The sequence below is a fragment of the Peromyscus maniculatus genome, chromosome 1 (genome assembly GCF_049852395.1).
Source record: "Peromyscus maniculatus bairdii isolate BWxNUB_F1_BW_parent chromosome 1, HU_Pman_BW_mat_3.1, whole genome shotgun sequence".
Taxonomy (NCBI): Eukaryota; Metazoa; Chordata; class Mammalia; order Rodentia; family Cricetidae; genus Peromyscus; species Peromyscus maniculatus.
The window spans coordinates 3492375-3508140 of record NC_134852.1 but is presented as its reverse complement, the minus strand read 5'-3'; the positions used below and the strand labels follow the sequence as shown (position 1 = coordinate 3508140).

General features: G+C 38.8%; 1 protein-coding gene and 1 pseudogene across 1 annotated transcript in view; one reads left to right on the top strand and one right to left on the bottom strand.

The window, feature by feature from the left end:
• LOC143267059 (vomeronasal type-2 receptor 116-like) overlaps positions 1-6080 on the bottom strand; it is a 38211-nt gene extending 32131 nt beyond the window's left edge. The window contains exon 1 of the mRNA XM_076543847.1: positions 5797-6080. Within this exon, the coding sequence (XP_076399962.1) occupies positions 5797-6080 (284 nt within the window). The remainder of the gene's footprint in view (positions 1-5796) is intronic.
• LOC107400398 (vomeronasal type-2 receptor 116-like) overlaps positions 1-15766 on the top strand; it is an 88066-nt pseudogene that overhangs the window by 48027 nt on the left and 24273 nt on the right.

The window sequence follows — 15766 nt, the reverse complement described above, 5'->3', positions numbered from 1 at the left end:
ATTTACCATTCTCTGCCATTCACTCCCTATTTAATCTTCTAGTTCTAGTTTGCCCTGTGTCTCTCCATAACAATGTGTTCCATTTTCCTCTTCATGTTAGATCCTCTCCTCCCCCTGTCCCTTACTATATACTTAACTTCTGTGGTTATTCAGATGGTAGCATGAATATCAAAGTTTTAGAAGCTAATAGTCACATGGTAAAGAAAACATATATTTGTCTCCTTTTTTTGGTTCTTAGGTACATTCCTCAAGGTGATTTTCACTAGTTCCTATAATTACATGTGGATTTCAGGAATTCTTTTTTAAAAGTTTATGTATTATTTTATATCCTGACCACAATTTCTGCTAGCACCTCTCATCCCAGTACCTTCCTTACCCCCATGCATTCCTCCTACTTTATATTCAGAAAGGGTCAGGCCTCCAATGCTTATCAACAAATTATGCCATATCAAGTATCAGGAAGACTAAGCACCTTCCCTTGCATTAAGGCTGCCCAGGATAAAAAGTAGAGTCACAATGCCAGCAGTGTCAGAGATAAACCATGTTCCCACTGTAAGAAGTCCCACAAGAAGATGAAGCTACAAAACTGTCACATATATGCAGAACACCTTGGTCACTATTGTGCAGGCTCCCTGTTGTTGGTTCAGTCTCTGTGAGCCCCTATGATCCCAGGTTAGATTTTCTGTGGGTTTTCTTGTGATGTCCTTGATCACTCTGGCTCCCACGCTCCTTGTTCTCTGTCTCTGTCTCTGTCTCTGTTTCTCTCTCTCTCTCTCTCTCTCTCTCTCTCTCTCTCTCTCTCTCTCTCTCTCTCTCTCTCTCTCTCTCTCCTGTAGGATTCCCCAAACATAGAACAGGGTCTGACTGTAGGTCTCTGGCAATGTTCAGGAATTCCTATTTTTAAAAAAATTATTACAACTGAAAAATAACCCCTTATAATTCAAATGTACCATGATATAATTATCCATTCCTTAGTTCATGAGCTTCTAGGATGCTTACAATTTCCAACTGTTATAAATAGAACAAGAATGAAAATGATGAACAAGTGTCCGTGCAGCAAGATGCAGAATTCTTTGAGTATGTTTCCAAGAATAATATTGCTGGATCTTGAAGTAGATAGATTCACAACCTCATGAGGAATTGTCACACTGGTTTCCATAGTGGCTGCACATGTTTTTACCCACACAAGCAATCGATAATTTTCCCCACGCCTGGAATCCTCACCAGCATGTGCTGTCATTTGTATTATTAATCTTGGCCACTCTGACTGATATAAGAGGAATTTTCTAAATAGTTTTATTTGCATTTCTGAGATGGCTAAGGATGATTTCTTTAAGTGATGTTCAGACATTTGTGTTTAATCTTCTGAGATCTCACTGATTAATAATTTACCACATTTTAAATTTGGCTATTATTTGCTTGATGCTCATATGCATTTGAGATACTAATCCTTAATGTTCAGTTTCCTAACCATATTTGTTGAGTAGACTGAATCTTCACTGCTTGTTGCTGAAAACTTTTTCAAATCTCAGGTGACTATACCCGTGGAACTGAATTATAAGTTTTCCATTTTGCTTTCTTGAAATATTTATATAATATACAATTAGCACCGTGATCCTCTGTTACTATTGCCCTAGGTTATAAATGGAACACACACATTGTGATATCTCCAGCATTGTTTCCTTTCTTCATCTTTGCTTGATCTATCTGGAATCTGATTTTTATGGGAAGTTTTGGATGGTTTTGCCTATTTTTTAGTTATGTTTCAATGGAATTTTGATGGAGATTGCATAGAATCTTAGATTATTTTCATAATGTAACCAAGTATTAATGTACAATACTGTTTGTGCCAACCCATCAACATGTCAGATAGTTTTATCTTCTATTGACTCCTCTTTCTTTCCTCACTGTTACAACATCTTCACCATGAAGACCCTTGACTTGTTTGAATTTATTCTCAGGTATTTTATTGTGGGAAGTTATTGTTCCTGTCGTTGCTTTCTTGACTTCTTTCTCAATATCATCATTCCTTGTACACAAAATGATATTTTGTATCTTGATTTTCTATTCTCCTCTTTTCCTGATGGTATTCATTAGGTCTAAGACACACTCAGAGAGTGTTGACCACCTCATGTACAAGTTCATACCATCTGCTGGTGAAAAAGTTTGACTTCATTTCTTGATTCATTCCATTCTTTTTTCTGGGCTTCTTGATTTAGCGGAAAATGAGCAATACTTACTTTTGTAATATATGAATGGGTGTCTTTCCTCCTTTGGTGTTTTTAGGGAAGGTTCTCAGTTGTCTTCCATTTGATGTAATGCTGGATGTGGGATTGTCCTGTGCAACCTTCATCCCATTGAGACATTACCCTTCTATCCCTAATGTTTCAGGGATACTGTAGTTGTCAGATGCCTTTTCTGCATCTGTTGAAGTGATCATGTAATGTCTGCCTTGTTTGCTAAAGCTATCTGTGACATTCACTGAGTTCTGATGTTAAACCATCTTTCCAACCCTGGTATGAAGCCAACTACTCCACAGTGGATCTTGCTGATACATACTTGAATTTGGATTGCATGTATTTTCTGGAGAATATTGGTTTAAGTACATCCGTGATATTTGCCTATAATTGCCTTTTCTATTATTCTGTTTTGATGATTCCTTATCTGGTTTTAGTGTCAGGGACATACTGAGGTTTTTTATTTTTATTTTATAATATAATTTAGTTCTACATATCAGCCACAGATTCCCTTGTTCTTCCCCCTTCCACCCTCCTCTTCTTCCCCCCAGCCCACCCCCATTCCCATCTCCTTAAGGGCAAAGACTCCCCCGAGGATTGACATCAACCTGGTAGACTCAGTCTAGGCAGGTCCAGTCCCCTCCTCCCAGGCTGAGCCAAGTGTCTCTGCATAAGCCCCAGGTTTCAAACACCCAACTCATGCATTGAGCACAGAAACCATTTTTAAAATATCATTGTTTCTATTACTTTCCTTTCAATTTCTGAGAATTGTTTGAATGACATTCTGGTTGCATTTTCTTTAGGTATCTGGTAGAAAAATTAAACCAAGATATGGCAAACACCTTAAGCAAGTCTACTGTAAGGATTGAGATTGAAACGGTAATAAAAAACCCTCTTCCTAACAAAAACCCACCAGACTAGTAGTAGTCACTACCAGATGCAAATAAATCTTCCAATAACCAACACCAATGCTATTAAGCAATTAAATTATTCCATTCAGCAGAAATGGTTAAAGTGCTATCTACATATAGATATGATGGCAATGTCAGTCTGATGTCAAAACAAGATTTATACAAAACAAAATTTGTATGATCATTTAATAAAACACTCATATCTTTTTGAGACAGTGTCAGGTATGTCTCCCTGACTATCCTGGAATTGACTATATAGACAAGGTTGGTCTTGAACTCACCAGAGACTGCGTATATCTGCCACCACAATGCTGGGATTACAGACATGCTTCATCATGACCATCTATTTGTAGATTCTTAATATAGTACTTTTAAAACCAATTAAAGAACACCTTAGATTAAATCATTCACAATGATCATAGGCTTCTTTTCAGAGATGCAACAATGGATCAGGTAAGGAAATCTATACATGTAACGTATTGCATAAATGGCTTAAGAAATGAATCACAGTGTCATCTGACAAGATGCCAAAAATACTTGGGACAAAAATTCAACCTCTTTTTGTATCAAAGAACAAAAGAGAAGCAAACAATAGGCTTCCATATTTGAGATCCTAAACACTTCACAGAAAATATTTACATCAAAATGACAGAATACAAAATTACCACAAAAGTCAGTTACTTCCCTATATGCAAAGAACACATTTGCTAAGAAAGAAATTAAGGAAACTGCATTCGCAATTGCCTCACAAGTATGGTAAAATAAACTTAATAAAAACTTGAAGGACATCAATAATGAAAACTTTAAAATAATGAAGACTGAATATATCATTAGTGGATGGGCTAATCTTACACACACACACACACACACACACACACACACACACACACACACACATATGTATGTACTCAATATTTTTAAAGCAAAAAATTAATTGACAGATCATAAGGGAACGGGGTGGTTGAACTGGAATTGGGATGGAGTGGGACAGCAATGAAAGAGATACCATGATAAAGGGAGACATCATAGGGATAGTTAGAAACTGAGTACTAGGATAGTTCCCAGGATTCCACAAGAATATCTCAGCTTAGACTACTAGTAATAGTGGAGAGGATGCCTGAATTGGCTTACCCCAGTGATCACATCGGTGAATACCTATTCGTCATCATAAAGCATTCATCCAGTAACTAATGAAAGCACTTGTGGAGATCCACAGCCAAGCACCAGGCCAAGCTCCAGGACTTCAGTCGAAGAGAGAGAAGAGGGATTCTATGAGCAAGGGGCATCAAGATCATGATAGGGAAACCTACAGAGAAAACCACACAAAACTAGTGGGACCTAATGAACTTTGCCCAACAGCTGTGGAGCCTGCATGGGACTGGACTAGGCCCCATGCATAAGGGAGACAGTTGTGTAGCTTGATCTGATTAAGGGCCCCCCTTGCAGTTGGAATAAGATCCATCCCTGGTGCAGAAGGTTTCTTTTGAAGCACACTACCTAAGATGGAACACCTTTCACAGCCTTGATGCAGAGAAAGGGCCTTGGACCTGCCTCTACTGAATGTACCAGGCTCTGCTCTTTCCCCATGGAGGACACCTTATTGGAGAAGGGAATGAATAGTGGTTTGGGGAGTGGAGAAAGCTGGAATGATGAGAGGAGGGAAGAGAGGGAGATACGTGGTTGGTATGTAAAATCAATAAAAAAATCCTTAACAATAATAGAAACAAGAAAAAGAATAGAGGTAAATGTAATTATCAGAGAATAAATTATTTAGACTTAAAACATCAGACACATACATCATTTATAGTAGCAGAGAACACCCAGTGTGTAGCCTCTCCATCCCAGTTATCAAATATTGACAGCTACCACCGGCAGCTCCTGCCACTATAGTAAGTGAGAAGGGGAGTAAGCAGTCAACACTATGAGTGATGTCCTAGTGTTTTCATAATGAAAACACAACATTTGAAATGCAGACGTTCCCTTTTTGACTTTGAAGATAGAGATAGATCTGGCCTTTGTAATCCCTAAAAGCCTGTGACTGTGCATGTGTTCAAGTGAGGGAAGGCAAAGGACACACCCAAGTATTTGACAGTAGACAGATCTCATACATCCTTCTCCTCACAGCTTCAGAGTTGTGGAGTGATCCTGTGCATAATACCTGAAAGCTTAACTAAATGGATACATGGATACTCTCCCCAGTGAGTAGTGGCACAAATATTAGAGACCCTGTACTAGGAGTCACACACTGATACATGTGACATTAGCAGACTCTGGAAGAGACTTGAATGAGCCTTATGACTACTGAACTCATTGTAGTCGTCTGGAGTTTCTTATCTTAGGACACCACTGGACACCTCACAATGGCACCTGTGAAAAGGAAGGCTGCCTATGATAGAACAAAGTAAAGAATGCTGTTTTTAACTCGGCTTTCAGCCTTGTAAATGGAGGCTAATTAGAAAAAAATTTTAAAGTCTCACACCGTGATAGTGGGAAAACAGTGATTATTAAATATTAAAACATATTTTGCATCAGATCTTGGAGATAAGATTAGGAGAAAAGGACGGAAGCTCCCAGAATTGCTCTGCCCATTCACACATATTATGCATTATATATCATGACATTTACATGAAAAATGCAAACACACTTACAACACATCCAGTGCATATCTGAAAAACTTTTTCAAGTCCACCTGCACTTCACTGCTCTGCCCTGCAGTAAGGTAAAAGACACAACCTGGCACCACCTCTCCAGGCTTGTCTTCATTCTGCTTCATTCTCCAAAAGCACTTGGGGTGAGTGAGGTTGGACATGAGGAGGGGGATGTTCAGGATCCAGAAGAAGAAATACAGAGTGAGCATCAGGTCCTGCTTCCAAATCTCTAAGCCAGTAGTGTGGTCTGTGGGTGCACACCAGTTTATCAAATGGATAACCATGTATACACATCTGCTTTTATGTCTGCTGCCCACTGAAGAGATCACTTATGTGAATGAGATGCGTTGCTCTCCAGGTGGCTCCACTACCCTGGAGAAATGTCAAGCACTCTCTGTCCTAGGACTCTGCAGTTGATGTCCACAGCAGAGGTAAAAAAAAAAACTTGGGCTGGAAAATAATCTGAGGACATCTCAGCCTCAGGTCCTATGACATCAACTCATATCCCTAGGTATTGAGGCTCATGGGAGAAAGCAATGTTGGGCAGATTGGTCCCAGGACAGTGTCAATGAGTTATTTGTTAGAACACCTTTAGAAATGATCTCAGCAGAAAATATCAGAAGATCAACAGTTAGATGTGAAGGTAAAGAATTGAAATGACCCATGATAATCAGAGTTCATGTGGACACAGTGTGTGTTCTATTATCAAGTGCAAATAAGAGAGATTCAGTCTCGTGTGTATGGCATCCACCATTCATAGATCATGAGCAGTGTGCCCCATGCTACATCAGTCACAGAGACCATATAACCAACCAGCATCCCTGCTCTCCATTGTGTGATGCTCCAATAATCAGGTCAAATCCACAAATTTCTTGGCTTATACTATGTCCACAAATGCCCAGTCCATCATTCTCCATGAGAAACTAAGTTGAGTATTTGGTTATAACACATGGCCTCCTTCTGTGAAGTCAGTTCCTTCTGATGACCTATTTCTTCAACTTTATCCTTCATTATCTATTTGCTCATGCTTATCTCAAAAGTGAGTAGTGACTCCAAAGCAACACTCTGTCCAGTAGCTTAGAACCCATCAGTAACTGGGAATAAAGTCTGTGTTCAATGTGTAAGCTGTTCTTATTCCATTGTCATGCTCATATAATTGCGGCTGCATTCTAGAATATGTATTGCCAGTGGGAGAGCTCATTGATGATTGTGGGCTGAGGAAACACCTTTAGACTATATGGACTATTTAGCAAACAGCACAAATGTAGGGCGATTACATGGTGTGGAGGATGGTAGATGTTATTTAGTACTGGAGAAGAGGTACACAGGGCTGGTATTCTCTGGATCTTGTGGAATATTTAAAAATTAACATTTAACACATGCATGGCCCCCTGGTTCTGTTATGAGCTGCCTAAGACTGTGTGAGATGTGAATATTGACAGATGTGATGGGAGTAGACGTTCATATGAAAATGAGAAATTTCATGTTTCAAAACTGAATCTGTTTTGATGACAGCAATCAGGATTAAGGCTTTCTTTCTACTAATTATTGTTAGTTTTTAAATTAGTGCATAACATAATGGGATTTGGTGTGGCGTTTTCATATGTGTGTACCAGTGTACTTTACTGGTGATTGCTCCTTTATTACCCACATTTGTCACTCATTTTACTATTGATTTTTTTACTCAGCACAAGTATCTGCCTTCTAAGTTCATGTCATATGTGTATATGTGTCATATGATAGAATATGTGGTAAATTTGCACAGTGGAATGTTACTCTGCTCTTTAAAAAATGACATCATCAGCTGGGCAATGGTGGTGCATGACTTTAATCCCAGGACTCAAGAGGAAGAAGCAGAGGGATATCTGTGAGTTCGTGACAGCTAGGTCTACAGAGCAAGTTCCAGGACAACCAGAGATACAGAGAAAGACCCTGTCTAAAAAAAATGGCATCATGAAATTTACAGGCAAACGGATAGAACTAGAAAAAAGAAACATCTTGAGTGAGGTAACCTAGGCCCAGTACAATAAATATGGTATGTATTCACTTATGGGTGGGTATTAGCCATTAAATAAATGATAACCTACTTGTAATCCATAGACTCAGAGAGGTTAGGTATAGAAAAAAGGCTCTGGGAGAATGCGTGAATCTTTCAGCGGGAGAAATAGAATAGATTGGGGATGGTGGGACAGGAATGGGGTGTCAGGTCGGCAGGGTGGAGAGAAATTGGGTTGAGGAAGGGAATCTGGGGAGAGACAGCTGATTGAGGAGGAGTTGATGGATGGTATAGAAACCTAGTGCATTGAAGACTTTCTAAAATACATGAGGGGGATCCTCATGAGGTCTCCTAATAATGGGGGAGATTGAGTCCCTACTGGCTTGGCTATACCTTGTTACTAAACAATGTAACAATAATCTTTTTTAATATTTACTTTATTGGGGATGTGGCATTAAATTTCCAATATCCCCTAGGTATGCTGAAAGTCATAGAGACCTGCTCAGCTCATCATTCACTCTTTAGATTAGTTAAAAATTTTGGACTTTCTAACCATTATAGTTTCATCCCGTGGAAATAACAATAATTTTATTTTTCCCTTCACAATCAAATTTTCTTTTCATTGCCTGATTAAACTAGAGTGTTGTGTAAAAATGAAGATAATGGAAATTCAGTTTCTTTTCCCAATTATGCCAAGTTGTTTTTATTGTTAACATTTGAACATTTAGCATAACAATTTTTCTGGTAGGTGTTTTTTTTGCAAGACTAAGAAATCACACTCTTAATATGGCATGAATTTTTATTATTTTTTTTCTTTTTTCTTTTTGGTTTTTCGAGACAGGGTTTCTCTATGTAGCTTTGCGCCTTTCCTGGAACTCACTTGGTAGCCCAGGCTGGCCTTGAACTCACAAGATCCGCCTGCCTCTGCCTTCCAAGTGCTGGGATTAAAGGTGTGTGCCACCACCATGCGGCGAATTTTTATTATTTTTTAATTTGTGTGTATATGTGTGTTTGCATGCATGCACACATTTGTGTCTAAGTACAAATATTTAGAGTGTGGGTGTGGAAGTAGGAGGGTAGTTCTCAGAATCTATTGTCTCCTGTCATTCTGGGATCCTGGGTTGGTCTCAGAGCCTCAGGTCTATCTGTGTCTCTTGCCACCGAGGCAACTTGCTGGCCTTGGTATAAGATTTTAGTACATCTGCTGTTGTTGCTAAGAATTGAAGTTGATCAGGTAAGATGGCAGTTAGAAGCCATGCTAGAACCACCAATTGATTATAGTTGGGGAAACAAAGGGAACAGGAACATTTCATCACTCATCAGCTGCTTCTCCAGTCTCTAGGATATAATTACTCAATATCCCAGTATCCATGGTTTCAGTACTCATTGCCAACAATAGTTTGAAAATATTTAATGGAAAAATTCCAGATATAAGTCATTTATAAGTTCTAAGTTAATGTCATTTTAAGTAGAATGATAAAATACTGTGTCTTTTCATTCTTTCTTACTTGAGACATGTATAACTTTGTCCAAAGTGTCCATATTGGAAATGATACCCACTAATTAGCATCTTGGCTATCAGTCTGACAGTCATGGCATCTGAATGCTTGTGTTCATGTAACACTTAATTAAAGTTTTTATTTGAGAAAAATCAGGGTGGCTGGACATTTCCATGTCTTTTCATCTAGTCCTCAAGTTCTTTTATGTGGTTATATTTGTAGATTTTCTGTTCTGAGAATTCTAATTCCTCTCATAAAGGAAAGTATTTAAAGCTACATAATATTTATATTAGGATTTTTACTGAGAAATTAAGGAAACCAAGGTCTCCATTTCACATTTAATTTAATTATTTTTCTTTTTCTCCATTTTGTTTATTAAGAAATTTTCTACTCACCCGACATACCACCCACAGATCCCACCTCCTCTCTCTTCCCACCCCCACAGCCCTCTCTCCCCAGCCACACCACATCTCCACATCCGAGAAATCAAGTTCTCCCATGGGAAGTCAGCAGAACCTGGAATACCAAACCCAGGCAGGTCCAAGCCCCTCCCTGCTGCACCAAGGCTGAGCAAGTTTCCACACCACAGGCACCAAGATCCCAAAAGCCTGCCCATGAACCAGGCATGGACCCTGATCTCTCCCACCCCCACCCCACCCCATGTGTTCCCCAAACAGTTCGAGCTAAACAACTGTCTCCCATATCTAGAGGGGGTAGGTCTCTACAGCCATTATTCCACAGTTCATGGGTCTCCACTAGTGTGGCAGGTCATCTCTTCATGTCTTCCCATCATGATCTCAAAGTCCCTCTGCCCTCGGAATCCTTCCTTTCTCCCATGACTGGATTCGCAGAGCTCACCCTGACCCTGGGTTGTGGATCCCTGCATTTGCCTCCATCAGTCACTGGATAAAGGCTCTATGATGACAGCTATGGTATTCACTAGACCCGTCATCAGAGTGGACCAGTCCAGGCACCCCCTCATCATTGCCAGTAGTCCAACAAGGGGTCATCTCTGTGGATTCCTGAGGGATTCCCCAGCACCCTGCTTCTTCCCACTCCCATGATGTAGGGCAAGAGATGGCCAGACTGCAGTCCACAGCTTCGGAGACGCTAGCTGACAGGGAGGGAACACATAGATAGCCCAGCAAAGGAGAAGTGGATGGGATCTGCATTGACCGAGCTGGGGTTGGAGGGGGTGGTGGAGGGCATGGAATGTGGGGTGAGAACACAGGGAAATGGGAGGGTCTTGTTGGAGCGAGTACAGAGTGGGAGGTCAGGGAAGGAGATACTGTGATGACATGAAACTTTAAAGGAGTTCATGAATGCGAAAACTGTTACTGACAGAAATGAACCCTATAATTAAAAATTAGTAACCAGAATCTATACCTTATATAAAATTCAAAACAGATGATTAGACTCAACTTTTATTGAAAATATGAAATTACTGATTGTGTTCTCTTAGAATTGAAGTTTAAATTTTTCTCCAGATGAACTTGTCTTTCTATTTCATAATGTTATTTTGTGTGCTGTGTTGTTCTGTGGGTTGTGCTGTGTTGCATATGTCTATACACTTTATTGAAGTTCAATTTTATATAATACTTTGATTATCACTTTGAGTACATAATCCCTCATATTTCCATCATACCCACCACCAAGTCCTCCCAGATGCAGCCCTCGACTCCCCCGCCCCCAGCATTTTATCCTCCATATTTTATGTAAGCCACTGTGCCCTATGTGTTGCCCATATACTAATGGCTGGGAGGACATTTACTATAACATGGTTGATCTAGCAGGTGCCATACCTTTAACAAAAACTGATTCTCCTTCTTCTGGAGGCTGTCACACTTCAGTAGATTCTCAGTTAGCCATGGGGATTAAGGAGCCACTCCCATCTCCATACTTGGTTAAATGGATTGATCACCTACAGGCTTTGTTCTGGCAAACACAGCTTGTATTAATTCATAAGTACAGTAGTCCTATTTTGTACAGAAGATACTGTTTTGATCAGGTGATCCCTTACCTCTGATTCTTGAAAACTTGTTGTCTTCCTTCATGGTGGTCCCTGAGCCTATGTCAGTGGGTGTTGGAGACCGACTCTGGACAGCGGTGTCTTGAACCTTGTGTTACCTGCCACGATTTATCAAGCCTCGTGTAAATAGGAGGCTTTTAGTCTAACCTAGGAATGTAGGATTAAATAAACCTCTTTAAATCAGCTAGCTGCAGGGGCCTGGGACCAAAGCGACCTCCTGCTGACCCTCCTTAGGAATTTTCTTTGTCCTCTCCTCACTCCTGCTCCCCCTCCCTACCTGAAGCCCTGTTTATAAGCTCTAACACCCAGTCAATAAACGAGGCCTTGACACAACTCAGACTGCTTTGTCTTTCTTCACGCGCTTGGTCTCCTTTCCCTCTCACCCTCCATTGATTCACAGGTGGTCCCTCCTCGAGACCCTCGAATAACCTGGCCTACTGGACGGGTCAAGTGGGTTTATATATTTCCAAATGTGGTTGATCATTCTACTGTCACTCACTCTCTGCACTCTGATGACTTCTGGGTATCTGTATTAACGACTCTCCACTGCACAAATGTGCTTCATTAATTGTGTCTAGATTTGCACTAACCACGGGATATGGAGATGAATTTAGAGGACTGTTTGATATTATGTTCACTTAGATAATTAATAGATGTGATTTGCCCCTGGAGATCTTGGCCATATTATATCACTAGGCATGCATATCTGGCTTCTGAGCACACCTTGAATCCAGTAAGAAAGTGGTTGGTTACCAACATAACATTTGTGCCACTACTGCAGATAAGGCATATCCTGCCTTGCCAGTTGTTACCATATCTAGCCTGTAGAGGGTTACTTTCATTTCTATCTTGATGAGTTTGATTTTAATTCATCATTATATAAATTTAAATTTTCTAATAAAAGAATAGAATCAAATGCTAAAATATCCACAACCCCTCAACTATGTGTGAGCATCAGGAAACAATCACCTTCCTATGCTAAAAGTACTTATTTTCTTGATCTCTTTGAAGCCTTATACATATAACCACAGTTACTATTCATTCATGTATGTAACAAGCATGTTATGTCTAGGAGCTAGTCACATCTGTCTTCTCACACTGAATTTGGTTTTAGGATACATATGACTGAACATAGCACATATTATGGAGTTCTGAGAGCTAAAATTAAACAGCTAATTTCAGACTCCAAAGAGGAATGCAACAACAACAAATATCCCATATTGTATTGAAGGGATTGTATAAGGCATGTCATTCTTAAAATCAATCTTTCATGAACTCACCCATTTATTTACTGATATTCTTTTTCCAGTATGATTGTAACACAGAATTAAAAATTTGTATCTTCTTACAAAAGATGGATAGACCCCATGATCCTGGAGCACTGAGGATAAAAAGGTTTCACTGTGTCTTTTATACTCTGAAATGGATGGAGAAAGAATTGTCTGTTGGAATCTGCTACAGACAACCCTTGCATTGTAGTTACAATACTTTATTCTTTATCTAAGCCATGACACAGGCTGTTATTTATTAAAGAAACCAAATAATATGAAGCCCATCCACAGTTGACCTATTCTTATTTGATTACTTCAAAAACCAACCAATTTCTAAAGAATTACAGGGTATAAGAGATTAGATTGTTATTAAAACCTGTGGTGAGACACAATAATCTCCCTCAAGATAGAGGAAACTGGATGCAAGGTGATATTTAGTTAATGCTGAGTGGATTTCAGAATAGGAACCCTCTCACCACCTGGCTCAATAATCTACAGAGAAGCTGATGTAGTCTTCACCAGGGGAAGAATACCATCTGCATTTTATTTTATAGTTCTGCAAAAGAGCCAAAGTAAATTACCATCACATCATGGAAAAAACCCACAGACACCCTGATCTCACATAGCAAAAAGCATGAAGAAACACCACTGAAGCCAGGAAGAGGACAGGGATGCCCACTATCCCCACTCCTTTACAAAACTATGGTCGGAGTACTGCCAGGAGCAATAAGGGAAGAGAAGAAAGACAAAGAGGGCACAGAGAGAAAAAGAAGTTAAACTATCCATGTTTGTGAATGATATGATGCTGTACATTAGAGATACCAAAAGTTCTACAGGAATAATCTAGAAATGATCAACTGATTCAACAATTTGTGCAGATAGAGAATCGACTTGCTCAAAAAAATCTTTTCTATGCATCAATAACAAATGCACAGAGAAGAAATTCATAAACATACTAACATTCACAAGAGTTTCACAAATTATCTAGTAATAAATATAACCAAATAATTGAAGAAAGAGACAGAAACACAATAGAAAACAGACATTCCATGCTCATGGACTGGTAAAATTAACATTGTAAAAATCACTGTTTTACCAAAAAAAATTTTGTCACTGCAATCCCAGTCAAAATTCCCAACCCCTTCTCCACAGAAACAGAAAAATATTATCCTAAAATTCGCATGGACCCCAGAAAAAGGACCCCAGACAGTCCAAATAATTCAGAAGAAAGAAACAATACTGGGGTATTATTTTCTAGCTCTTATGATAAATTACAGAGCCATAGTAATAAAAACATTATTCGCTGGCAGGAAAACAGACATATTGGAAAAAGATGTCACAAATATATGCTGCAGAAAAAAACAAAACATCTTCCACTAATATCGCTAAGAAAACTGGATGTCCATATGCAGAAGAATGACATTAGACTAGTGTCTATCACCTTACATAAAAACAAACTCCAAATTGATTAGAGACCTAAACCTGAAACTTCTAGAAGGATGCACGGACAGTAGCCTATATGATATTCATATAAGAAAGGATTTTCTGAAAGGCCTGCATTAGCATAGGAATAATAGCCAACAATTACAAGTGAGATGTCATGAAACTTAAGCTTCTGCATGGCTAAAGGAACAATTCACCAGATGAAAAGGATTCCCACAGGTGTGTATATTTTTATTATCTGTGGATATTTAGAAGTGTGTCATTTTCCTGATTTCTTTCTCAGTCCATTTGTCCTTGTATATAGGATGGCTATTAAATTTTTTGAGCTAGTCTTGTATCCAGCAACATTGCTGAAGGAGTTTATCAGGTGTAGTAGTTCTCTGGTAGAATTTTTGGTGTCACTTATGTGTATTATTGAATCATTTTCAAATACTGATACATTGAATTCTGCCTTTCCAATTTATATCTACTTAATCTCATTCACTTGTCTTAGTGATACAGCTAGAACTTCAAGTACTATATTGAATAGAAATAGAGAGAGTACACTGTCTTTCTTGTTTCCAATTTTAGTGGAACTGCTTTAAATTACTCTCTATTTAACTTGATATTGGCTATTTGCTTGCTATAATTTAACTTTATTATTTTGATGTATGTTCCTGGTATCCCTATTCTCTTCAGCCTGCTTAGTTTTTAGTTACATTTTCATGGAAGCTTTTTTCCATCCTTTAATGCTAATTTGGGGGCTATCATTAGTTATGAATTATGTTTCTGGGAGACCACTAAAATCTGGATATTGCTTTCTAGTTCAACCTCTTTACCTTTTCTCATAAGTAATATTATGAGACCACATATATTAGAAGTTACTATTGAATGGTATATATTAATTCCTGGAATTTTGTTTGGTTTTTTAAGATGTATCATTAAAGGTTTATTATTCAGACTTATTTTTCAGTATCAATTTCTGGAATTGTTTATTTTTCACTCTGCCAACTTAAATAAGTCTATTTGCTTCAGACCTAACTTTTTTTTTTTTTTAGTTTTTCGAGACAGGGTTTCTCTGTGTTGCTTTGCGCCTTTCCTGGAGCTCACTTGGTAGCCCAGGCTGGCCTCAAACTCACAGAGATCCGCCTGGCTCTGCCTCCCGAGTGCTGGGATTAAAGGCGTGTGCCACCACCGCCCGGCTTCAGACCTAACTTTTCCTTCATTTGCCTTTTGCAAAATGGGTCTAGTGGTCATAATTTTCTTCAACCACTTTTTATCATGAAAAGTTTACCTTTCTCTATTATTATGATTGATAGTTTGCTGGGTACAGTAGATGGGGGAGTGTTGGTGCTTTCCCATAGCTTGTAGAATATCAGCCCAATCTACTCTGGTTTTCTAGTATCTCCTGAAAGAATCTGTTGCTATTCTGATGGGTCCCTCTTTGAATACAACTTGATCATTTTCATTTGTAGCTTTCCATATTCTTTCTTGGTTCTGTATATTAACTGTCACTATTGTTTTACAACATAGGAAGTTTCTTTTGTGGAGCTTTATATTTGGAGTTCTGCAAAACCAAACAGACTTAACATATATCTATAGAACATTCCAACCAAAAACTAAAAAATATGCGTTCATCTCTGTAGTCCATTAAATTTTCTCTAAAATAGACAACATATTAGTATAAAAGCAAGTCTCTAATATACAGGACAACTTAAAGCACATCGTGCATGCTGTCAGAGTGTATTATTAA